This window comes from Exophiala aquamarina (assembly GCF_000709125.1).
Source record: "Exophiala aquamarina CBS 119918 chromosome Unknown aczIA-supercont1.17, whole genome shotgun sequence".
NCBI lineage: Eukaryota > Fungi > Ascomycota > Eurotiomycetes > Chaetothyriales > Herpotrichiellaceae > Exophiala > Exophiala aquamarina.
The window spans coordinates 180,864-206,138 of record NW_013550571.1 but is presented as its reverse complement, the minus strand read 5'-3'; the positions used below and the strand labels follow the sequence as shown (position 1 = coordinate 206,138).

Sequence of the window (25,275 nt, the reverse complement as noted above, 5' to 3'; positions counted from 1 at the left end):
GATTGCTGCCAATCAGCCCAGGACGACGTGCCCTTTGGTACTTCGCTGGTTTTGACAGCAGAGGAAGATTGCTGCCAATCAGCCCAGCTGGAGGCTTGGGTTGACTTTCCTTCTTCAGGCTTGGAAGAAGACGGGACTACCTCTTTGCTGGATGTTACAACGACGACGGTTGACTTTTCGGCCGGGGCACTGGAAGCCCAGTCGTTCCATGTCTGAGAAGATGCTTGTGTAGTCGAAGCTTTTTCAGCCGATTGAGTAATGGCCATAGAGGACTTGTCACCCTCTTGACCTCTGGGCAACACTGCGCTGAGAGCAGGTGCGAGCAAGGAGAAAAGAACGATTGACTTCGCCATAATGGACGAGATATTTCAACGAATGTCGGAAGGAAACAAGGGAAATATAAAAAAGGGAAATAGGATGTGTGGACAGCACACGAGATTTATGGTGAAGGTTTTCTGAGATATAATGATATCAACTCGCAACTGGGGAGGGTGTTGCATTTACTTATACATCCGTCTTACCTTCGCAGTCGTCATAACTTCAGCCACAATTAGCGATCCCTCAACACTCCGGATGAACACCCAGTCTTGGTGAGACCATGTGGGTAACTGGTGGAGAGTGAGATTTGTGTACTGCCCAGCAAAGGGCGACGAGGTCCAGGTACGGTCAGCCGTTTGGTATATCGGGAACATTTATGCAAGCCCGAATGCTGAGGATGCTGATCAATACGAAGGGTGGAGGGGTCAAAGCCAAGCAACAAGCGTCGTTCGCATAAGACCGCATGGATCGTGATCTGTGTCCGGTAGGCTGGTGGCCAACACTGCCGAAACACGTGAATCTGAGCCACGCCTGTCCCCACAGTATCAATTGCTTAAAATATGTATGTCTTAGTGATCGTGGAGCGGAGCAAGAGACATGCCAATTGAATACGCAATGGAATGCACAGCGGTCGTCATAGTGGACATCTTCCGACATATACTGTAGAAATAATCTTGACCTGACGTCAATCCGGATTTGTTGTTAGCTTATAAGAAGTGTAGATTATATACTGCGCAGCATACCGTGGAAGTCTAAATAGACCTTTGATGGGTATACATCCACATGTCTCAGACACGTATGCACTGTATGCTGTGATGTAGACTTCGTACGTCTTCACTTAAGAGCAGAGACCTGAACCTCTTTCTCGGCAACGAGGTGTCGGTCTTTCGGTTCCGGAAATATCAGCCATCTGTACCAAGGCCCCCAAAGTGTTCGGCTGAGGAGGTTCAAAAGAATGCTCGAGGGGCGTAGAATACAATGTCCTGGAATCTTTGTGGCCAAGGTTAGAGGATGGAGATAATCGAGTTGGGGCTATGGCTGACACCGACACTGGCGACGGTTAATAAGTGGCGACTCAGCCCGAGGAAATAGAAACTCCAAGGTTGTTATGATGTCGGCGTTCGGAGACCGTTGGGAGCTCAACAAGTACGAGCACTCGTCAAGTTGCGTGGCTGTGACCCAAGCTGACATGCAGAACGAGGCAATGATGTGCAGAAAGTGGATGGGGTTGGCCGTCACGTGTATGCCAAGAACCACAGGTCCTTGTACCTTAACACTCCACCGTAGCAGCAAGCATCCTTGCCATAGTTCAGTCACGTGCTCAGCATCCATGCTGCGAATCTCTCAGCGTCAAGTCTTTCGGGTTCAACCATGATCTTCGTTTCTATTTTTATTGTTCGCAAGTTAGAATGATACGCGACAAGAAGGCAAATCATGTGTATCTCTATCCCCTTTTCACGCCCTGTCAGACTTCGGAACTTTTTCAAGGACCCTAATCGCTGTTCTGCTGATCATGGGTTGCACGTGACCAGGACTTTCCTGTTACTTTCAAGTGGTCCATGTTAACAGACTAACTACGCAGCATTGCCGACATCTAGCAGTGAAATGATGTCGGAAGTTCCAAACTTCCCGAGTTCTTCATGTGCCGCCATGGGCTGTTGTAAAAACCACATGTCCTTCGCAGATGGGAAAGGCCAAAGTGGGTGTACGATTAATTATCTTGTTACCTTAACTGCGAAAGCTGCAGACGCCACCAACAACACATTTTTGCCCCTGCAGTAAGCGCCCTGCAGCTTGAATACTCAAGCCTGTGCAATAGATGTGGCTGCGACTGCAGCCTTGTGCTGCATCAATATGTATCCCCCTGATGAACGTTTTCCTGAAGTCAAGCATTAACTCGTCCCTTGCGTGCACTCATCTTGCGCATGGCGTTCTCTATTGAGCTCTACTGAGCAGGTAGTCGAGTAAATCCTCTCCCAAATCCACTGGCAGTTCCTGGCAATGAGAATTCGTTTCGCTAATCGAAGGCTTCAACCAGGATCGTGACGGTCCAACCGCACAGCGATGCCATCAACAACTACGATAACCTCTGTTCGCAAGCAACGAAGTCATGCAGACTACACAGTTGCCTGTATCTGCCCAATGGGCATCGAAATGGCCGCTGTAGAAGGTATGCTCGAAGAGATCCACGATACACTTCCACCAAGCCACGGCCAGAATGCCTACACTTTCGGTCGGCTCGCTGGACACAATGTCGTTGTGGCCGCCATGCCACAAATTGGAAACAATGCAGCTGCATCTGTGGCGACGCAGCTGCTGAACGACTTTGGTTCCATCCGCTTTGGTTTGTTGGTAGGCATTGGAGGAGGGATACCGGGGAAAAAGGGAGAACACGATATTCGCCTGGGTGACGTTGTGGTAAGCCAGGCATCAGGGACCTTTGGTGGTGTAGTTCAATACGACATGGGGAAGGTGACAGCCAAGGGTAGATTTGAGCGAGGAGGAGTCCTGTGTAAGCCACCCTCGGTACTCAGTGCCAATGTCGAGCGTTTGAAGTCGAAGCATCACAGACTGGGCAATCGCTTAACAAAGTCGCTCAATGAGATGCTAGCGAAGTATCCGAGGATGGTTGCAGAGTATAGCTACCCCGGCGACAAACACGATCGGCTCTTTAAATCAAGTTATCGTCATACTGGAGGCTCGTCATGCCAAAATTGCGACTTGTCACGGCTAGTACTTCGCACCATAAGGTCAAGCCCGGATGTGCACTACGGGACAATCGCTTCGGGGAACACGGTAATCAAAGACAGTTCAACTCGTGACCGTCTTCAGCGAGACTTGAGTGCCATCTGTGTGGATATGGAGGCGGCTGGGGTCATGGACACGACGCTTCCATGCCTAGTGATCCGGGGAATCTGTGATTATGCAGATTCACACAAGAGTAGTCGATGGCAACCATATGCAGCTGCAATTGCCGCAGCGTATGCTAAAGAATTGTTAACGATGATTCCAGTGGGAGATGTCCAGAAGGCAAGACCGGTTCCGATCAGCGACCCGATTGAACCTTCGGGCAATTCGATGTATGAAGTGAACCAAGTCATGGCAGATGCTCTACAACATAATGCTGATCAGACACAGGAGCATTTCTGATTTAGCACTTCAGCTACCCCTGTTTCTCTCGGACTTCGCGAAGGTCATGAAATGCATTGAAGACGTCCAGAAGGATTTTGTTATGCCTCCGACGATTATGGCTTCTGTGGCGGCCCAATGTCAAGGGATTCAAGCTGCAATAATTCGACTTCAGCGACTTGACATCGAAAGAATCGTGGCTTTCAAAAGCCAGCATGATCGGATCATGCATGTAATGGAAGGTGTCATTGTCGGCTGCAAAGGCACTCTTGCTTTGATCGAGGAATACATTCTTGATTTTCGAACAACAACAGAGAGGGAGGCCTCCAACCAGATGGAGGTCGACGCGAAGCTCGAGTCTGTTTGGAACGGCAATGATATCCAAGAGCTGCTTTCTCAACTTAATGGCTATCAAGCTGGTCTGACAAATTTGTTGGTCATCTCAGAGAGGTAGGTCAAGCCTATTTCGATCTCCATACTAAAATTCACCCTGTAATCACAGCAATTCTATTCATGAAATACGCTCGCTGCTGGTCAATCAAAAACTTGCACTAGACGACTTGGTTGAGCGGTCTCGGAAATCTTGGAACAAGAAACCAGCCTCGACCCTTACACGATCTGGCTCCCTTAGATTTAGTATCATCGCTTCCAGCGATGCATTCTCAACTACTGCCATCCACACGGACCTTGAACGAGATGAGACCATTGAGCCGCCATTTGCCCTCGATCATATAATTTGCAGCTCAAGGGCCTACAGACGATACATGTTTCGCAACCCCAAATTCGGCAGCAGTGCTCAAATCCAGGACGACATGCTGCTGACATCGAATGACCTATCCATGCACCCTAGTCAACAGGAATCAATAACCGCTCATTCCGAAAACACAGCATGCTCCCCTTTCTCGCGTAGTAATGAGTCCAATGACAACATTGCTCCATTCAAGCAATTGAACATTTTTAACGGCCAGAACGAGGCGACCGAGGCCCAGTCAACAGTTCCAGCTGTCATTCAGACTTCACGGAGAACAACCCCAAATTTCTCTCGACGAGAATTGGTGTCAAGGAAGTCAGTACTTGTACTACATCCGTCTGAAGGAGCTCCTTCCCCACAAGCTGTACAAGCACCAGAGATGTCAGAACCGAGCTTGGTGACACGACCGTCTGCCGCGCACGTCGATGCTGAAATTCACGGCGACACGACTCTCAATACAGCGCCTGCCATGCCACCACCTCTGAAGCAGTTTTACAAAATCATCCTTCTTGGTGCGGGTGCAGTGGGAAAATCTCCACTGGCAATGCAGGTAGGTGCTGTATACCCTAGTACGCTCCCAGCTGACTTTATCATTATAATAGTTCGCTTCTCCGCTCTTCGAACTCTTTTGTGCGGGAGAGGAGTTTGACCCAACCATTGAAGACTATCACAGGGCCGAATGCAGCGTGGATGGTAAGCCTGTCGTACTAGAAATCGTTGATCACTCAGGTCAGATGGAGTACTCAGGCCTGTGGGAAGATCACATCCGTGCTTGCGATTGTATCATGCTCGTTTACAGCATTGCCTCGCGCAGGTCATATCAGGAAGTCTTATATTTCATCGAAGAGGTCTCGAGACTTACGGCAGGCGAACGGCTTCCCATCGTTTTGGTGGGAAACAAGTGCGATCTGCGTGATCTGCGAGAGGTTTCTAGACTGGAAGGCCAGGAGCTTGCTGATAACATCATGTGTCCATTCTTTGAGACATCTGTAAAGTCGAATGTCAATGTGAACGAGGCATTTCACGAAGCAGTTCGGGAAATCAGACGAAGCCGTGATGGGTATATTGACTGGATGATCAGCAGTTTCGCCAGGGTCACCACGCAGCTCCGTCAACATGAATCAATTTTTGGGTAATGACTAATGGTCAATTCTGACGCGATATTTCGAGCCACGGCTCTTGATAGCCTGATGCCCGCAATGGAGTTGATCACACACGATTAGAGCAACGGTGAGCGACCTAACAATAAGAGATGCAAGAGCTTCCACATCAAGTGGCGAAAGGATAGAATGGACATTTTGTATGTACTATAAAAGATGCCCTCGAGTGCAATGTTTCAGCTTCCAGCTATAGGAGTAATGATGGGCTCGCGTCGCCCCTAGGCGTGATCAAAGGATAACATGACCTTTCGCACAAGTGTAGGTGACTGACCATTTGTGGGCGGGTGGCTTGGCATGACTGACTCGCGGAATTAAGAAGTGGGACGGTCGCGAGGTGCGGTGCAGGGATACCATCCAGATTTCTCGATGACGATCGTACCAAATAAGCAAGAGACAAGTGCACAGCTCTAGAGCTGTAGGTCCTCTCGATGTGACATGTAGCTGGTCAACTTAACTTCCCTCCATTCACTGCCATCACCATTCTTCACAGCATCCAACCCCCCAACGTTTCGTCTTGCGAGAACCCCGCGATGCCAGAGCAACTGACAGACCTCCCTTGGTTTATGTATGAGACGGCCGACGAATTACTGAATCAAGATTTGGACGATCTGCCTTGGTTCATGCGTGCAGAGGTTGATCAAGTGTTCCAATCTCCTGTAGCAGAACTCCTCGGAGGGCGAGAAAACGACATTGACGTGTTGGCGGAGAAGGGGCGCCGGCAGTCGGCTACTTTGCCAAAGCAAAAGAATTGAGATCATATTGGCCTGCAAGCTACGGTTCCTTGAGTATGGAAAGAGATCCAAAACAAGGCCCTGCCAAAAGACAGGCCACCGCAGAAGATGCCGCACCGAGTGCGAGGTTCCTGCAAGGTGGGTTTGCCATTGAAGGTTTCTATAGTCTGCGAAAATCCCAACTCTCTGACCGATGAAATATAGCACGCATAACTGCCCTCTCTACGACCATGATCAAGAGGCTTGAGAATATCTTTGCTGTTGCTCTGGGTACAGAAGGCAACGCAGACCCTGCCCTTCCACCCTCACTTACCGACACATCTGTGCAGCAGTTTCAGCTCGAGGTCGAATCGAACGCCATGATTCGTGCTGCAGAGGAGATCATGATGCTTACAAGAACTATGAAAGAGATCTGGCTATTTGGCGGCTTGGATACTTTAGCGGCAGATCACAAGAGTGACAAAGATCCCGAGGACGAAGCGAAAAGGAGGAAGCTTGAGCACGATGTGGAGATAGTCGAGGCAGGCTTCAACAAGTTTTTGGAACGGTATGGGGGTACAAGACTTGTGGCAAAGGAGGAGCCGTAGTTTGTAGGCAGCAGTACGTGTACTCGAGGTGTGTTTTCCCCATACGCACATGCAAGGCTTAGAGAGATTCGGGCAAAGTTTACGCCATTGGACGGCTGATGCCTGAGGGCTAGAAGGAGGGCATCATAATTAATTCATACATACAACAGGCGCTTGAGCCATCGGGTCAAGCTTCCAGTTCTGATGGCTGTCATCCGCGTCTAAGTCTCGCTCCAGTGCACTGTTGTCGAGGGGGGGAAGATGAGAGGATCCATAATGGCAAGGACAAAGAAATAGTCTCAACCGTTTCGGTGGTCTAGACTCACGCAGGTCCAACCTGCGTGAAATTAGCAACACATACGAGTAACTTTCAGCTGTCGAAAAAGACTATTTAGAATCAGGTGATAGGGGGCAGTCTCTGATACATACAGTAGCAGTAGTGATAAAGATCGGCCACGCTGACAGTCGTCCTTGTTTCAAATTTGGGAGATTGACTATTGTTGTTCCGAGGCCGAGTACAAGTCCCCCAGCGGAATGAGAAGAAGAAAATCAGGTCGCATCGCGCTTATCTCAACCACGAGCCAAAACTCAATAATTGACTGGTACAGGTACTATCTACTTGAGCTCTCTCTTTAATACATTGTGCGCGACATTCTCGACATCAAGCGAGTGCGCAAACTTGAAGGAACGCGTCTCTATTTTTCGATTGCTCCTTCCCACTGTTTGGAGTTCGCGCTTACCCACTGTATCGATAGTAACAGCACCACTTGGCCACGCGGCGCGTTCCCACTCCAACTCGACGTCTTCAACATTTACTGAGCAGTGCGAGGCTGCTCGAACCAAAGTGACAGACAACGCAACGACCATGTCGAGCCACATCGCCCCTCCTCCAGAAACCTCGTTATCAGACCCACCGTCACCAACTGAATTACCAGAATACACCACCAACAGGCGGCCGTCAAATAATCCATTTAACTACCCGCCAGCCTCTCACGACGACAGTGACGACGAAAAACGCAGTGCGACGCCAATGAATCCATCGACATCGTCAATTATCAAAACGACCATGACTACCATCGTGCCCATCACATTTCATCCAAAGCCCATCTATGTGATCGTCGCGACGGCACTGAAGCCTCCCATGGGCATCGGTAACCGAGGCACCCTTCCGTGGTCGGCAATCAAAGGCGATATGGCTTTCTTCAGGAAATTGACAACAAAGGTCCCGGAGTCAGCCTCTCCTGGCGCTTTAAACGCGTTGATCATGGGGAGGAAAACGTGGGAAAGTATTCCCTCGAAATTTCGTCCCTTAGCCGGACGTTTGAACGTCGTCATCACCCGAGGGAAGGTAAAGGAGCTTGGGAGACGCATTCTGGAGGAGATTCAGGGACGTTCGGAGTCGTGGGAGGCACAGGACCTTCTTCTTTCCACTGCCGCCACGCCATCAAAAGCTGCAGAAAACATCGAAACTCCAAATGCTACGGTCTCAACAACGGTGCTGCTGACTCCTTCTTCCACTCCTGCATCCTCGGCAATCTTGATATCATCATCTCTACCGAGGACGCTCTCACTTTTGTCATCTTTGGACCCACTTCCAAACACCACCATAATTCCACACAAGGTCTTTTGCATCGGTGGAGCAAACCTCTACAGCCAAATCCTCGCGCTGCCACATGGATCACACATCAAAGATGATGGCGAGGATTTGTCACCCACCACAACCAGAGAACCACAGCAAACCCCTGAGGACGACACCGACCCTGAATCCATAGCATTCGACATTCGAATTTTGCAAACTCAGGTCCACAAGCTGAATGGGGAGGCATTCGAATGCGACACGTTCTTCCCAGAGGAGATAAGTTTCTCTACCGCCATGTCGCCTTGGCGCGCGGTTTCGCAAACGACTCTAGAGAGTTGGGCTGACGGAGTCAACATCCCTGGCTCGTCAGTGGTCTCTGCCTCCGAATCTGCCACAGATGCAGATGAAAGAGAGCCATCCGACGATGAGACCGATGGGTGGGTAAGAGACGGGAAAGCAGGCGTTGAGTACCGTGTTGTCGGGTGGGAAAGGAGATAAGGCAAACGGCCTTCTGCTCCAACAATATTCCCCGCCTCCCAATTCGAAATCCAATTACTCGGGGAATCATGATGGGGTCATTGGATAAGAAATGTTCATGCTAGCTTAGTGGGGACGCCCTCTCTGCAATCTCAAACCAAGAAAGCGAAATCTTCGAGAGGTTCCCTTCAAACTTGGGTTATCTAGACTTCTGGGTCTACCTCCCGCCCAAAGTACCGCTTGAATCACCTTCCTGCCTGAGCGCCCGACTCGAACCAGGATACACTTCATAGGCGTTACAGAACCATCTTTGCCAGCATCTAGGCAGGGAATGGGCAATCACTGAAAGAGACAACCCCCGTCCGTACCTTTCAGTTAAAATTGGCGGATGTTCAGATCTGAGCAGTCTTACAAATAAACTATCAGTTCTCTCACAAGACGATATATAAACACCGATTTCATGGGAAATAATGAAGAGGAGGCGAATCTCGAGGCGTCTCGTCCTTCACCATATAACAGACGGCTACGGCTCAGTCCCTCGCCATCTAGAGAGAAAGAAATATGGAGAGCACGCAACAGGAGTGACCGAACCGGGGCCACGTTTCTGGATGATTCTTTCTGTTTGTTTTTGGGTTTGGGGGGAAACGGGGAAAGAGGCTCAGTAGAAAAGGGAGCTTGGTTGATGCCGAGTCACCTCTATAGGCAGGCTCTCTGAATCCTTCAAATACGAACTCTGTTGTAGAGATACACAAACTATTCACGTTCCAATCTAACAGCGAGAACTCTTGCTCAAAGAGAGGGGCAGCCTTGGAGTCGCGGACGAGTTGTACCCGTTCTCCAATTCAATGAGTCGGAGTACAACCCACCGATCCAGGACTGGGAAGGCACTGAAGAAGGCAACATGTAACCTTAAAGGTTCGCCCAAGGCTTTTCCAAGAAAGAATGAAAGCCCTTGACGGAGGAATACTCTGAAGCTTGGTGATGCTGCTCGTAGCCGCAAGTTCGTCCATAGAGTTGCTTTATGCCCCTAACTAGAACACCAATTAAACTTGTCTACGAACAAAGCCGGTTTCAGGCTCAGGCTGGTCAAGTGGGTCGGCAACCAACATAAGACGAAATGTCTCCTCCAAGGAGCCCAAGCTGGCACCCGCCGGTAAGCCATACAAGCCAAGGCAGGCTCGCGTCGAGATGCTGGCTACCAAACTAGTAGTTATCCTCGTTGCCAGCATCTCGTCTCTTCTCAGCGCCGCGTTCCTGCAGCTTCTCGTTCTTGAAAAGACCGCCAGCCTTCTCAAGCAATTTTCCTGCAGTGGAATCTTTGTTGGACGAACTATTGTCGTTGTCATTGTCGTTGTAGCCGGATCCGGCCCCGTATCCCCCGCTTTCTTGAGCGCCTGTACGTCCTGAGCCGACACCCTGTGAGATCAAGAAGGTGTGGGTTAGTTGGATATGTTATGAGGAAGGGGACATTTTGGGTCTTGGTGGCGGGGGTTGAGACTTACGTATTCGTTGTCTCGGCCAGTGGCGGCACCGCCGGTTGCGCCTGATGACCCATAGGTATCGTCTTGGCCTATTGTGCGCATTAGTGAGAATGGTTCCCTGTCAGGCTTGATGGAATCAAACGAAGAAAGGGCCGTATTAATTGGCCCCATGAGAGGCCGAGGTCGTGAGCCCTTGGGGAGAGTGAGGACGACATACCCAGTCCACCTCCGGTTCGACCGCTCGAGTAGTCATCGTCACCACGGCTACCACCTAGAGCTCCTCCAGTTTGCCTCGAGCTTCCGTATGTATCGTCTTTGCCGAGGCCGCCGCTCGTCCCTTGGTCGTCGCCATAGCCGCCGCTGGTAGCACCTCCAGTCTGTCTGGAGCTGCCGTCTAAATATGACACGAGAGATGATGTCAGCCACGTTGAGGGGGCACCAAAAAAGGTCTCCATGGATCGAAGCAGTTGATCTTACAGGTATCATCTCTACCGAGACCTCCGCTGGTGCCTTGGTTGTCGTCACCATAGTCGCCGCCCGTAGCTCCACCAGTGCGGCCGGAACTGCCATCTGAAAACCACGCGGGAGAAGATGTCAGTCTTTTTGGGATTTCTTTTCACCGTTTTTTGCCCACAGATGGAGAAAGTGGACTTACAGGTATCGTCTTGGCCTAAGCCGCCACCAGTGCGGCGAGACGTCGTATTGTCATCATCGCCATAGCCACCACCTGTTGCACCTCCAGTGCGATCCGAGCTCCCGTCTGATGTTATATTGGACACCGATCAGCAACATGGCATGGAGCTTGAGGGAAGCAATGGAATGTCCTGGTGGAAAGTAAGGGCTGACTCACAGGTATCATCCCGACCTAGACCGCCTCCTGTAGCGCGTCCAGAAGAACCATAGGAGTCGTCACCACCACCAAGTCCACCAACTGTGCGGCCTGAAGAGCCATAGGAGTCATCGCCTAGGCCACTGCCGCCAGTCCGACCTGAGGAGCTGTAGGAATCATTACCGCGGCCGGAAGAGCCATAGGAATCATCGCCACCACCGAGTCCACCAGCTGTACGACCGGTGGAGCCGAAGGAGTCATCACCGCGGCCGGAAGAGCCATAAGAGTCGTCGCCTAGGCCGCCGGCGCCAGTCCGACCAGAGGACTATATTCAAACTCATGTCAGTACATGCGAGTCTTGTGCTGAGGTGGGAAGAGGGGAGTCTTACGCCGTAGCTATCATTGCCACCGCCCTGTCGTCCACTGGAGCCCTGTTTCTCGGTCAATTGGAAAGACCAGCTGAGCCGCACGCACTGCCAGGGCACGTTTGAGGGGAATATCATACGTAGCTGTTATCGTCGTTGTAAGACATGGCTTGCGGATTTGTCCAAAGGATTTCTGTCCTGGGATGAGAGTAGTACGGTTGAGGTCTTTCACCGAGGTGCTTCTGAGAATATCGAGCAAGGAGATTTTGACAGTGGAAAAGTCAGGCAATGTGGGAGAGAAGAAGGAATAAGCAGAATTTATGTCAACCAGCTAGCTCTCTCCGAGTGGCACATATTCTTGTAACAAACCTGCGGGAGGGGCAGCTTCCCCAGAAAGCACGAGTGTGCAAGCATGGCAAGGGACAGGCCCGTCACGTCACTGCCCATCGGCACAAGCACGCGAAATATCGCGATACGTCGGTTGAAACGCGCAAGGGGAGGCCACGGGCAGCGCTCAAACTCATCGTGAAGATGTCGTATGGTCTGGACAAAAGTGTCCAGGGACTATGTCATCGGTGACCGATGAGAAAGCAACACAACCAATAGCTTGTCCAAGGAACCCCGCGTGGATGCCTGGCAACGGCAAGGCACGCGAAAGCTTGATTTCAAGTTGTGCCATTGGGATGGAGAAGGGAGATGGCGAGAGAGGCCTCGTCATTGTTTCTCGTCTGGAGATGCACCTGTGACAGCTGGTGATGGATGCACGGATGGATACAGAACCTGCTGAGCGACGAGGAGTGGGGAAGGGAGAAGAACATCTCAGCTGGGATCGGTAACTGGATGGACATCGGGTTACACAGGGATCTAGTGATTGGAGGCGTGATTGCATCTTTGCCCCGGTTGGATTGAAATCTGTCTGGAGGCTAGACGTGTTGCTATGGAGAGCAGAGTTCAGCAAGGTGGTGAGCAAGATGTTGGCGCGAGGTGAGCTACTGCAAGTTACATAAGTCGATTTTTCCCGTTGTTGTGGCAGCACCGAACAATTGGTATTGGAAACTTGGGACTTGTGTTGCTTCGTAAACTGCGGAACTGCATGTCTTGAATTTTCTGAAAAGCCAGACCCCACAATTGTGACCTCGTCAAGCGCCACGAGTCCACGACTCATGGTTGCTATGCTCTGCCTCGTTTCACCAGGGCTATATTACAGCCATTATGGGCATATCCAGAGATCTGCACTTCCGGTCCCACCACTGGTGTCCCCAATGACGTGCGTCGGACTGTGCCACGCTTTTCGCCACCGTACCTGTGCAGCTGAGAGGGGAGAATATGTATGGCTGGATGCAAGATTCCAGCTGATGGGTTGAACACTTGACACGGCTTCCCCTGGTCCTGTCTACACAGCGTGTTGCTAAGTCGCATTATGGCCTCTTAGCGTCGTCGAGACCGAGTCGTGGCCAATAGTGCACAGTGGTCGACTCCAGTCCAGACTCGGCTTGATATAAGGCATTCTGGTTGAGATCGGTTCTGCCCGAGCAAACAAGAAGTGCCGAATCTTTCAGCTGTCCCGGTTTTCTCGTGCTGCATACCACAACCCGAACTTGACATTTTAGTGGTCACTGGCTGTGTTCGGTAGCGTGATGCTCTGGTATGGCGACAATTGCCATGGAACAGCAGGCCGATCGCTGTGCCTGAATTTTGCTTCTGGTTAACCATGAGCTAACTGAATCATACTGCCTTGCTGCTCGTGCTGCCTCGGAAGATTGGATGCCTCCCTCATTAGTGAGTGTAACGGAGGCAACCGCCGACATCACCGAACGTATTTTGACTGCAGAAAAGTGAGTATGACCTCAAACACATAGTATTTGATCTCGCCTTACCATGAACTTTTTGTGGAAGTCCGACCTCAGAAGATCCTGTCCCCGTGTCAGTCTCAGGCTGCAAGCAAGCAAAAAAGAATCTTGCAATCTTACGTTGACAAATTCCTTGTTGCCCTTTTGTTCGGTCCCTCTGGCTTGATTTTTGAAGACCACATCATCGTCCCACCTCCGCTTCACATTGAATGCTTTGGGATTGAGCAACGGGTTGCCAAGTGCAATATCTTCTTCTCGTCGATCTTGCGCTTTTTTCGATTGCTCAGCCTCTTCTCTCGCTTTCTGCTCTGCTCGTTCCCGCTTGATCTTTTCAAGCTCGCGCATAAGTTCGGCCGTCTCATCCTCTTCGTCACTTTCTTCTTCACTGCTTCCTGAGTCATCGTCGTCTTCAGAATCCGCATCGATCTCCCGAGTTTCTTCCAATACTCTTCTTCGTTTCGCATCAGGATCTTCGTTTTCATCGTCACTTAATGATTCCTCGAGTTCTCGTTTCGCTGGTTTCGGAGGATTTGTGGCGGGGTCGGTGGGCGCGCCTTGTGTCTTTGCAAAGTGCGCAGCTTCAGCTGCAAGTAATTCGGCTCGTAGATCACGCGGCTCTGCATCTGCTGCTCCTCCCTGGCCGGGTTGTCTGGTCGCAGTTAGGCAACCTCCAATGATCGGAATGTGGATGTGGTACCCACCGAACTTTGAGTAGAGTGTATGCCGGGAGAAGCCTTTGGTGATATGCGACTCCTCGCTGAGCTTCTTTACCTCGCGCAGGGTCAAAGGTCGGTCTGTGAGCTATAAAGCGGTCAGCTCGTGCAAATATTTGGATCTGTGAGCTGTTGTACCTGTAGTCATGGCGAGGAATCAAGGAAGGAGGGTGCGGCGTCAATCTAGTACAGGCTAAAGGCTTTGAGACCTGAAGGAATATGGCTACACAAGCTGTACAGGTAGCGCTTGAGTGCTGGTTAAGAAAATTGTCTGGTCGAGTGCTCGCTTGCCACCTTCTATTGAGTCGCCATGAGGTGCATTTCAAGTATTTATGCCCCACAGTAAATAATACGGCGCAGGTCAAATGCCGCTGCTTGCCAATAGCTTGGCGCTTTTCCTGTCCCCGACGAGGCTGCTTTTACAAGGCTGAGATCAGCAGACTTACTAGCACATAGATCTCCCCCTTGGAACTAAGATCCCATTTCAAATTATGTACGTAATGCACCAGCTTTTGGAAATTCGATAAGACCTTTCATGAAATATATCTGCGATGTTGTTGGTTGAGCAAGGTTTTGGGTTCAGCATGACCTGACAAGCCCAGGCTGGGCGTCTGCAAGAGTGACTAAGCAACGCATGAATGAGATTACTCGTACATACACAATATTCGATCTTGCATTTCATTTGCCCTGAGGAAGCGGTACCAATTACTTCAGATGGTTAAGCGAAAAGCTTGGAAGGGCTTTGTCATGAATGTCGACTTGGTATGTTCCTCAACACGTACGTCGTAGAGGGGACGGCCCCTCCATCGCTACCAGGTAGTCAGCATGCTGTCCCCCGTCACAGTCGTAAAATCCAGGGATTTTCGTATCAAGTTTTCTTCTTCACATGCCGTCAACCATCTCCTGAGCTCTACCCACTTATTGTTCGTAGCATAAACGCTGCTAGCTCGTGTTACTCACCAAGAATGCATCGAGAGGTGTGGACAGTGATGTTGACGATATGATGGAAGAACTCAAACGTCCACCACCAACTCCCAAATGCGGCAATTTGCCTAAAGATTTAGACGCGAAACTAGCTTACTCAACCAACAAGGCCGGGGCCAACGACATGCAATCTTGTATGACAGTTCTGTTGAGCTGTGGAGGGTATATAGAGATGGGATATCGCATCACTGAAGGAGTAGTCACGCACTTGCATCACCATCAATACTGATTTCGTTCGACCAGGCTTGACCGTTCTATCAGTCAAAAATCCAATATTCAAAGGGGTTCAGCATAGAAAATGGCTCAAGAGGAACGTCAAATAGTTCTCATCAGTGGCGTCAATGGCTACATCGCGGCTCAAGTGGCCAAAGCATTCCTGGACGCAGGATTCAAAGTCCGGGGCACGTCAAGGTCAACAGAAAATACTAAACCTCTGACGGAAGGTCCATTGAAGGCTGCGTTCGAGGCTGGCGATTTCGAGGTTGCCGAGGTTCCGGATATCACCATTCCTGGGGCTTTCGATGAAGCTGTGAAAGGCGTAACTGCCATCCTCCACACAGCGGCTCCGGTATCCTTGTCGTTCACTGACCCGGAACCGGTCATGTATGCCGCGATTCAAGGGACTTCGTCGATCCTGAACTCCGCCCTCAGCGCAGGTTCGCAGCTGAAATCTGTGGTGTTCATGAGCTCAATTGCTGCTGTCAGAGGTGCTCAGCAGCCACCGTACACCTTCACCGAGCAAGACTGGAATAATTATTCAGAAGGGGAGGTCAACCGGCTGGGAAAGGAGGCCTCCAGCATTCATATTTACTTTGCTAGTAAAACAGCTGGGGAAAGGACGCTGTGGGAGTTTCAGAAGCAGCACACACCGTCATTTGCAGTCACGGCGATAAATCCTGTGTAAGGCTTCCATTTCTGTTTGCAAATACCCGCATCTTTATCAATCGCTGATCTTGCCTCAGACTGGTGACTGGACCACCCCTCGTTGCGCCCAAGGACTCGAAGAAGGTAGGCGAGACTGTACGCAACGTATGGGAAGTTCTCTCAGGGCAGGATATCACTCCACCATTCGATGGTCCAGGTAACTACGTCGATGTGCGCGACGTTGCCCGCCTTTTCGTCTGGGCTGTCGAGCATCCGGAGAAGGCGAATGGCGAGCGGTATATCGCGTCCAGTGGTCTCGGATCTGGAAACAAGATCGCCGCAATCCTGCGAGAGCATTATCCTGACCGCCGCGACATTATTAAGGACTATCCTGCTGGGCAACAGCAACCTGGGTACGAGATTGATGCGTCGAAGGCGGTCAAAGCGACAGGCCAAGCCTTTATCCCTTACGAAAGGAGTGTCCTAGATGCTGCGAAGTCGTTTGAAGTATATTTATGAGCCTTTTCCATGAATGAGGGATTTCGTTGAGAGATAATAAAGAAATAAGATCAAGCCCGCGAACGTATGCCTCATGTGAGTAGAGAATAACGCTGGAGTGTTTGCTGCAGTGACGCAATTTCCGAAGATTTCCCGTTAGTGGCTTGGCATTACAGAGCCTTGTGAACCTCGTTCAGCCTTGGACTAATTAATGTCGGGTGCAAATTCTGGGTACTGTATTCCTTGCGTCTGTTGATGTGGTTCCACAATCTTTACTTGACCAGGGAACACGTGAAGATACAATCGCGAACCAGCCGTTTCAGTCAACATTGTGAACGTGTCAAACTCTTCCGCTTGATCACGACCTCCACTCTTCCAATGTCACCACGTTTTATCCTTGACTTCAAACTTGCGTACAAATTTACATGCTAAGCATGCCTCGAGAAATCGAAATTTCCACCATTGAGCGCAACTTTATTCTGGATGCCCTCAGCCAGAAAATTCGGGTGGATGGCAGAAAGTTAGATCAATTCAGAGATCTTGATCTAGAATTTGGCGATGAGTATGGTACAGTTACACTCCGTCTAGGAAAGACGAGGTTTGTCTCCAAGCAGGTTTAACCAACATCAAATTAACGAGTGTTCCCAAGGGTGCATGTGCAAATATCCGCAGAAGTTACCAAGCCGCTTGAGGAGCGTAAATTCGAGGGCGTTTTTACAATTACCACCGAGCTCAGTCCCCTTGCATCCCCAGCATATGAAGTTGGCAGGTATGTAGTTGACATGATTGCATGTAGCCTAGATGCATTCCGAGCTGACGAGGCTATACAGGCAAACGGAGCCAGAAGTGATTCTTTCAAGAATCCTGGAGAAGGCAATCCGGAGGTCCAATTCCATCGACACCGAGTCATTGTGCATTATTGCTGGGGCCAAATGCTGGTCTGTCCGGGCTGATGTGCATGTATTGGACGCTGATGGTGGGTTGATCGATGCTTCTTGTATTGCCATCGTTGCAGCATTGCGCCACTTTCGAAGACCGGACGTCTCCGTAGCCGGAGAGAGGGTGACCATCTACAGCATGGCTGAACGAGTACCCGTTCCATTGAGCATCATGCACCATCCAGTGTGTGTGACATGCAGCTTCTACCACAATGGCCAAACAATCTTATTGGATGCGACACGGAGCGAAGAGCAAGTGCGGGAGGCTGAAGCCATTCTCACAGTCAATGATTTTGAATTATGTCAAGTGGCTAAGCTGGGAGGAAGCCCGGTCGATGCGGTGGTACTCCTCAAGTGCATTAGTACAGCCCTGACCAAAGGAAAAGAAATCAATGGAATGGTCACGAGGAAGTTGGCAGAGGACGTAACGAGGCGAGATGTGGGTGGACTGATAGCCGAACTGAGGGCGGAAAATGAGAGATAGTGGTGTTTGGTTACAACTGCATCGATTGTATTGAAGACACTGTCCGAACTTCGGGCCTCTACGAGTGAACGACGAGCTGCTAGTACGGAACTCCGTCCTGCGGCTTCTTAGCAGGGATGGATCGAAATGTGTTGTCTTGTCAGGGCCATATTGTGGAGGGAATGGTAAATCATACGGCAGACCGAGTGCGGATCACTACTCGTAATTTACATAGATGAGCAATGATAGCCCGCCTTGCCCGGAGGAGGCAAAGGTGGTACACGCGGTAGAAGGTGGCAGTGTTCGTCTCAGGTTGGGCTATTTAAATATGGGATGGGCAACACTTGTGCAGAAGGATGACGAATCTGACCCGGATACTTAATAGGACTAGATGTGATTCATTGTGATTCCCACGAAGGGCTTTGAGTGGGTTAGGTGTGCTGGGGAAGAGAGTGGCTTTGCTCTCCCCATGTCTTGCTGTTCCTCGATTTGCATCTTTGCTATTCAGGCTCCAGGCAAAGTAACAGCGCTTACGAGTACTTGGCTGAGAACCGTGAGAAGGCGAAGGAGAGCGGGCATTAGCATCAATTCTCACAGACAGGGCCTCCTGGTTCCTTGCCCACAGCGGTGTTTCGGGTGGTGGTCTAAGCACCGTTGGCACCCTGAAACCGCCTGGAAGTGGACTCTCTCAGGCTCGAGGGAGCCCTTTAGTCGCCCTTAAGATCCCTCGAGCTCGGAGTCCCATTGGGCCTTTGCGGGCACTAGACGTAAACAGTGGACCTGGACGCGGAGAATGGCCCAGTAGCCCTTGGGCTCGCCTAAGTCCATCCCACTAACTTAACTAACCCAAGTTAAGGTGGTTGATGGCACTAAGGGAACCCAACCACCACCGGGCACCACCAGGTGCTATTTGCAATGGGCACGTTCAAGTCCTACTGGGTACGTAGAGGCACTAGGCAGGTGGCATTGGCATTGGCAGCGCTGACATCCTTCTCCGCCCCGTTCCTGGCTTCCCTGCGCATTATGCTCACAACAATCTGAACCTCAACCCCAGTTCTAAGGATCACTCAAACGCAAACATCTTCTCTCATCGCTAATGCCTTCGAGCTTCACCTCATAACCAGTTGGGTGTTTTGAGAGATGGATGGGCGGCCGAATGCGCCTGCAGCGTCCAACAACTACAATCAAGATCATCTCCTCGACCTAGGCAATACCCAACCTGTCTACAGCTCAGGGCAGCGGCCACCAGTTGACGATTCTCAACTACTACAGACATATAACATCGATGACTCAGATGATCTCCAACCGAGACCCTCCACCAGCTACGACGACTTCGTTGGCGGAGGGAGGCCCGCCCCTCAAGGCCATGCGCAACAGTCGTCGATAGCCACAGGCTCAAATCGTCCCTTTACTGCCCCTTATATGGCCGATGGCTCCAGAAATTACTCCCAAACATCCGACCTCAACAATTACTCAAAATATGGCGACGCCGATGATTATGCCGAAGATGATGCGGGATACAAATACTATGACGGCGCAGGCACCGCCGATGAACACATCCCGGGAGGCGGCGTCAAGGTGGTTGGACACCATGGCCGGAATCGCAGTAGTCTCATGTCCATGAACGGTATCATGGATAGGGCTAAGGGGGCGCTGGGGATGAGAGACAGCAACTACTCCGACATGAACCTGCCCTTGACAGAGCCCGGCATGCAGAATACCAGAGCCAGAGCCGACACAGCTGGAACAGAAGAGACCTTGCCGTCGCAAGAGAAGAAAGGATTCAGTCTAGACAAACTCAAGGCGATGTTTGGAAGGAAGAAGGTCGATCCTGCCTCTCTTGGCCCTCGAATAATACACCTCAACAATCCGCCGGTCAACGCTGGGAATAGATGGGTGGACAACCATGTCTCCACTGCCAAATACAACATTGCCACTTTCCTACCGAAGTTTCTGTACGAACAATTCTCAAAGTACGCCAATTTATTCTTCTTATTCACCGCCATCCTACAACAAGTCCCCAACGTCTCCCCGACGAATCGATTCACCACAATTGTACCTTTGGGCATCGTGCTCCTGGTGTCTGCAATCAAAGAGTTGGTGGAGGACAATAAAAGGAAGAACTCCGATAAGTCACTGAATGATTCTCGCGCTCAGGTCTTGAAGGGCTCCGATTTTGCCAATACCAAATGGATCAATGTTGCTGTTGGGGACATTGTCCGAGTCGAATCTGAGGAACCCTTCCCAGCTGATTTGGTCTTGTTGGCCAGTTCCGAGCCGGAAGGACTGTGCTACATTGAGACCGCCAACTTGGACGGGGAAACCAATTTGAAAATCAAGCAAGCCATCCCAGAAACTGCTCATCTTGTCAGCCCAGCTGATTTAGGAAGACTCAGTGGTCGTGTACGCTCTGAACAGCCCAACAGCAGTCTATATACCTACGAAGCGACTTTGAGCATGATGGGGGGAGGAAGCGAGAAAGAGCTACCGTTAAATCCAGAGCAGTTACTGCTTCGAGGGGCAACTTTGAGAAATACCCCTTGGGTCCATGGGCTAGTTGTATTTACTGGCCACGAGACGAAACTGATGCGAAATGCTACCGCGACACCGATCAAGCGCACCAATGTCGAGAGAATGCTCAACCGACAGATTCTTATGCTGGTCGCAATCCTCCTCGTACTCAGCGCCGTCAGCACAGTTGGCGATATTATCGTCAGACTCAGAGCTGGCACCAAACTGACTTATCTGTACTATGGTAGCCTCAATGTGGCCTCACAGTTCTTCTTGGATATATTCACGTACTGGGTTCTCTATTCCAATCTGGTACCGATCTCGCTCTTCGTCACCATCGAGTTGGTCAAGTATTATCAGGCGTTCCTGATAAATAATGACTTGGATATTTACTTTCCGGATACGGATACTCCTGCGGTTTGTCGAACTTCATCGCTTGTTGAAGAGCTGGGTCAAATCGAATACATTTTCTCGGATAAGACCGGCACGTTGACCTGCAACATCATGGAGTTCAAGCAATGCACAATTGGTGGCATCCAATATGCTGGAGTGGTTCCGGAAGACAGACGTGCAAATGGCCCAGATGATACCAGTGGTGTTCACGACTTCAAACAACTTGGAGAAAATCTCAAAAGCCACCCGAGCGCGACCGCTATTCATCATTTCCTGGCACTACTAGCGGTCTGCCACACGGTTATTCCGGAGCGAAAGGACGAGAAATCTGAAATCAAGTATCAGGCAGCGTCACCCGATGAAGGAGCTCTCGTTGAAGGTGCCGTTCAGCTTGGGTACAAGTTTGTCGCCAGAAAACCTAGGTCGGTCATTATCCAAGTAGGCGGACAAGAGTTCGAGTACGAGCTTCTAGCCGTGTGTGAATTCAACTCCACGAGAAAGCGAATGTCGACCATTTTCCGATGTCCCGATGGCAAGATCCGGGTTTATTGCAAAGGTGCTGACACGGTCATCTTGGAAAGACTAGCAAAAGACAATCCTATTGTTGATATCACCCTGCAGCAGCTCGAGGATTACGCCACGGAAGGTCTACGAACACTATGTCTCGCCATGCGTGAAGTGCCGGAACAAGAATTCCAGGAGTGGCGTCAAATTTTCGATAAAGCAGCAACCACCGTTGGAGGTAACCGTGCTGAGGAACTCGACAAGGCCGCCGAGATCATTGAGCACGACTTGTTCTTGCTGGGAGCAACTGCTATTGAAGATCGCCTACAAGATGGAGTTCCAGATACTATTCATACTCTTCAGACTGCCGGTATCAAGGTCTGGGTCCTCACTGGTGATAGGCAAGAGACGGCCATCAACATCGGAATGAGTTGCAAATTGATCAGCGAAGACATGACATTGTTGATTATAAACGAGGAAAATGCAACTGATACGAGAAACAACCTACAGAAGAAGCTGGATGCCGTCCGCAACCAGGCAAAATCTGGAGAGCATGAAGTTCTAGCTCTCGTTATTGACGGGAAGTCTCTCACATTTGCTTTGGAAAAGGACATGGAGAAATTGTTCCTCGACTTGGCGATCATGTGCAAAGCTGTTGTTTGCTGCAGAGTATCACCGTTGCAGAAGGCACTGGTTGTCAAGCTTGTCAAGCGCCACTTGAAAGCCATCCTTCTTGCCATCGGAGATGGTGCTAATGACGTTTCCATGATTCAAGCTGCCCATGTTGGTGTCGGCATCAGTGGTGTTGAAGGTCTCCAGGCTGCTCGAAGTGCAGATGTTGCCATTGGACAATTCCGGTATCTGAGAAAACTGCTCCTCGTCCATGGTGCTTGGAGCTACCAAAGAATCAGCAAGGTCATTTTGTACTCGTTCTACAAGAACATCGCTATGTTCATGACACAATTTTGGGTGAGTGAAAGACACCTGCTGGGAAACATCGGCCTCGCCCTTCTGCTAACCACATCCAGTATTCATTCCAAAACGCTTTCTCAGGCCAGGTCATCTACGAGTCATGGACCTTGTCCTTCTACAACGTCTTCTTCACCGTGCTTCCACCTTTTGCAATGGGCATATTTGACCAATTTATCTCAGCTCGACTACTTGATCGATATCCGCAGTTGTACCAACTGACGCAGAAAGGAGTGTTCTTTAAGATGCATTCGTTTTGGTCGTGGGTTGGGAATGGCTTTTACCACTCCATTCTTGCATACGTCTTCTCGTCCTACTTCTTCTATGAGGACCTCATCCTTTCAAACGGGCAGATTGGAGGCCACTGGCTTTGGGGTACAAGTAGCTATACCGCCATTTTGCTGGTGGTCCTCGGTAAGGCTGCGCTGATCACAAATGTTTGGACCAAGTATACCGTGCTCGCTATTCCGGGATCATTTGTCATCTGGCTCATTTTTATTCCGGCGTACTCGTATGCCGCGCCAAACATCGGAGCCGGCTGGTCTACTGAACTCGAAGGAATTATACCAAAGATGTTCACCTCTCCGGTATTCTACGCTATGTGCCTCGTCCTTCCACCCGTTTGCCTCATCCGAGATTTCGCCTGGAAATATGCCAAGAGAATGTACTTCCCCCAGGCGTACCACCACGTGCAGGAGATCCAGAAGTACAACGTGCAGGATTACCGACCACGGATGGAGCAATTCCAGAAGGCCGTGAGGAAGGTCAGGCAGGTACAGAGGATGCGAAAACAGAGAGGTTACGCTTTCTCCGCTGGCGATGAGGGTGGACAACAGATGAGAGTGCTGAGTGCTTATGACACTACACAGCAGAGAGGTCGCTACGGTGAGATGGTCAGTAGCAGGAACACAGCTACTTTTAGCTAGTCGTCAGTGTGGCGTTCCACTTTTTTCTCCTAGGCCGGGACTGGAGCAGGTTTTGCAGGATTTCGATGGCAGACGGGAATGTGTGAAAGTGACATGAATAAATAGGTATGACGATGACACGTGCGTACATGCGTGCATTCACGCATTCGCATCCATGGACTAGTATGTACGGGTGTATAGCAAAATTTGATATTTGTGATTGTCTTGGTTTTTGGACGTTCTGGATGAATACATTGTTCGTCGTTCCTTAGGGAGTACGGAGCAACTACATCTACCTAATACTGCGTATGGGACAGCAAATTGGTGAGCTCGGTTGGCTCCGTAAAGGCTGAAACAAATAATTTCGCCAGTCCGTTCGCTTCCTTCTAGATTGGTAGCGAGCTTGATCAGGAATTACATCAAGGTCGGGTTGTGACCAGGAAGGACTTACATAGTCTCTACTCGGCATAGTATGGAGTACTTCGCACAAGCACTATGTATTAACCAACGCTTTCTTTCCTTTGTAGAACGCGTCAACGACGGCCAAGGACCATTCAGAACGGAGGAGAGTATTCTCACCTTGCCTTCTCACTTTTACAGTTTCTCCTACTCGGTGCATACCACCAGAAATACTGAACACTTATATCGTGCTGCCCAGCCTTGACTGCATAGCACACCTTAAGGTATCAACGTCAAGGCTTACTCTCTTCGACTAATCCCAATAGTGCCTACCACCACCCAGAGACGTAAGTCGGACTAGCGAAGTGCCTCGAAGATAGGACCAAGTAAGCTGACTGTCCTTATACAGGGAAATTGGAGGAGTTCCTGGATGCTGCTCCGTCTCCATCTGCGATCGAAGCCAAAAAGGCCAACTTAGCCTCATTGATGAATGAGGAGTTCGTTGATCATGTCATCGCACTCGAAGCAGAAGTATTCAACTCACTCAGACCTATCGTCCCTGCAAAGCTGAGGATGGACGGTTCATGATAGTCGGGACTGACGCTCTCCAATAGAACCTCAGTCTCAAGACCCGACTCACAGCCAGCAAGCAAAGGACAGCCAAGGCGGGTGCCAATGCCGACGCTGCCTCAACCGTCGGATAGCCTGAAGGTCGAGGCATCTGTATCGAAGCTCCGAAATACCATTCACCGTGAGGTCAAGGAGCAGATGAAGTGGCAGGTGCGTCTGATCTCTTAGGCCTCTCACTAACACTGAGGCCAAATGTCACTGACGCCCAGACCCATGATCTATCAGCCATCCTGCAAATTTGGTTCAGCGAAGTGGTCGTACACGAGCGGCGTAGCCAATGAAGCCTTCTTCTTCAACGCCATTAGACTTCAGCCCAAGGATGAAAAAGGAAAGAAGTGGAAGCAGAAGAAGATCCCAACAGCTGACTTTCACGGGGCAGTGGGCCACATCAAGGCGAGCGTAAGTCTCCAGGACCCTCAAAGACACACCAAACGTCCCAAGCAAGTGAAGAGTTCTGACTCACATGCTGATTGGTGCCGATACAACCACCTTCGCATCTCCAGTGAGTGGGTGAATGTTAAGTGGAATGAGGAGGATCGCATGTTCACCGTGAGTGGAACGTATGGCATCTGATGATGTGTCCTACTGCTGGCTGGCACTTGATCATGATGTGAGTGTTTGGATTCACAGGTACCGCTGAAAGTGCATAACTAGCAGGTGTATGTTCGGTCGTGAGGCTCCGATGGTCACTGTGAACCGTATCCCTTGATGGTGCCATCCTAGCTTCATATCCATCCCGATCACATACGGATTATTATTACAGGATATCATGGTCCGTCAATCCCTAGATCCATAATCACCGGCCTCGTCGCCGAGTTGCTGAAGCACACACAACACATAAACTCTCCAAAGTGCATCGATATCACTTGAGCCGTCAGCGCTCATGACACCTTCAATGACGTGCTGTCGTTTGAAAGGCGACAGGTGAATGGGATTGGTACTCATTACTCGCCCACTTGGTGGCAGGCAGCTCGCGTCTGGCCAGCGAGTGTAGAGTTGGCGCACCAGAGGTGTTTAGCTCCGGTCTGTATCTTCGGGAATCAGCTTCGTGGGTATCGCTCTGCTCGGAAGGTGTGTTGAGGTCTTCGAGACTTGCCGGGCGACTTTTTCTCTTCCGCACAATCCACCATATGAGAACGCCAAAGCCCACCGCACTAACTCATCACGATCGCCGGCAACAGACATCCAGATAGGCCACTCGAACGTTCTTGCTCGTCTGGACTCTGGTTCGGGTCACCAGTACTCCTGGGTGTAGAGGTGGATCACGA

General features: G+C 50.4%; 10 protein-coding genes across 10 annotated transcripts in view; 7 read left to right on the top strand and 3 right to left on the bottom strand.

Moving 5' to 3' along the window:
• A1O9_11348 (uncharacterized protein) overlaps positions 1–356 on the bottom strand; it is a 1,376-nt gene extending 1,020 nt beyond the window's left edge. The window contains exon 1 of the mRNA XM_013399642.1: positions 25–356. The gene's annotated coding sequence lies outside the window, so the exon portion shown is untranslated. The remainder of the gene's footprint in view (positions 1–24) is intronic.
• A 2,116-nt stretch (positions 357–2,472) lies between these two features.
• A1O9_11347 (uncharacterized protein) lies at positions 2,473–3,468 on the top strand (the record flags this gene model as incomplete). Its single annotated transcript, XM_013399641.1, has 1 exon — positions 2,473–3,468. One exon carries the CDS (start codon positions 2,473–2,475, stop codon positions 3,466–3,468), a length of 996 nt encoding a protein of 331 aa, XP_013255095.1.
• Positions 3,469–3,565: 97 nt separating this feature from the next.
• Positions 3,566–5,334, top strand: A1O9_11346 (uncharacterized protein; the record flags this gene model as incomplete). The annotated part of the gene is made up of 3 exons (XM_013399640.1): positions 3,566–3,897; positions 3,950–4,748; positions 4,801–5,334. 3 exons carry the CDS (start codon positions 3,566–3,568, stop codon positions 5,332–5,334), a joined length of 1,665 nt encoding a protein of 554 aa, XP_013255094.1.
• Positions 5,335–6,145: 811 nt separating this feature from the next.
• Positions 6,146–6,676, top strand: A1O9_11345 (uncharacterized protein; the record flags this gene model as incomplete). The annotated part of the gene is made up of 2 exons (XM_013399639.1): positions 6,146–6,227; positions 6,294–6,676. The coding sequence occupies 2 exons, from the start codon at positions 6,146–6,148 to the stop codon at positions 6,674–6,676; spliced, it is 465 nt and encodes a 154-aa protein (XP_013255093.1).
• An 844-nt stretch (positions 6,677–7,520) lies between these two features.
• A1O9_11344 (uncharacterized protein) lies at positions 7,521–8,732 on the top strand (the record flags this gene model as incomplete). Its single annotated transcript, XM_013399638.1, has 1 exon — positions 7,521–8,732. The coding sequence occupies one exon, from the start codon at positions 7,521–7,523 to the stop codon at positions 8,730–8,732; it is 1,212 nt and encodes a 403-aa protein (XP_013255092.1).
• Positions 8,733–9,914: 1,182 nt separating this feature from the next.
• Positions 9,915–11,553, bottom strand: A1O9_11343 (uncharacterized protein; the record flags this gene model as incomplete). The annotated part of the gene is made up of 8 exons (XM_013399637.1): positions 9,915–10,127; positions 10,214–10,281; positions 10,410–10,586; positions 10,670–10,762; positions 10,848–10,952; positions 11,043–11,346; positions 11,411–11,452; positions 11,527–11,553. 8 exons carry the CDS (start codon positions 11,551–11,553, stop codon positions 9,915–9,917), a joined length of 1,029 nt encoding a protein of 342 aa, XP_013255091.1.
• A 1,640-nt stretch (positions 11,554–13,193) lies between these two features.
• On the bottom strand, positions 13,194–14,097 carry A1O9_11342 (uncharacterized protein; the record flags this gene model as incomplete). Its single annotated transcript, XM_013399636.1, has 3 exons — positions 13,194–13,211; positions 13,357–14,030; positions 14,088–14,097. 3 exons carry the CDS (start codon positions 14,095–14,097, stop codon positions 13,194–13,196), a joined length of 702 nt encoding a protein of 233 aa, XP_013255090.1.
• Positions 14,098–15,231: 1,134 nt separating this feature from the next.
• On the top strand, positions 15,232–16,316 carry A1O9_11341 (uncharacterized protein; the record flags this gene model as incomplete). Its single annotated transcript, XM_013399635.1, has 2 exons — positions 15,232–15,833; positions 15,896–16,316. The coding sequence occupies 2 exons, from the start codon at positions 15,232–15,234 to the stop codon at positions 16,314–16,316; spliced, it is 1,023 nt and encodes a 340-aa protein (XP_013255089.1).
• Positions 16,317–16,729: 413 nt separating this feature from the next.
• Positions 16,730–17,717, top strand: A1O9_11340 (exosome complex component RRP45; the record flags this gene model as incomplete). The annotated part of the gene is made up of 3 exons (XM_013399634.1): positions 16,730–16,893; positions 16,945–17,064; positions 17,126–17,717. 3 exons carry the CDS (start codon positions 16,730–16,732, stop codon positions 17,715–17,717), a joined length of 876 nt encoding a protein of 291 aa, XP_013255088.1.
• Positions 17,718–18,836: 1,119 nt separating this feature from the next.
• A1O9_11339 (phospholipid-translocating ATPase) lies at positions 18,837–22,999 on the top strand (the record flags this gene model as incomplete). Its single annotated transcript, XM_013399633.1, has 2 exons — positions 18,837–22,073; positions 22,133–22,999. The coding sequence occupies 2 exons, from the start codon at positions 18,837–18,839 to the stop codon at positions 22,997–22,999; spliced, it is 4,104 nt and encodes a 1,367-aa protein (XP_013255087.1).
• Between the last annotated feature and the right edge of the window lie 2,276 nt (positions 23,000–25,275).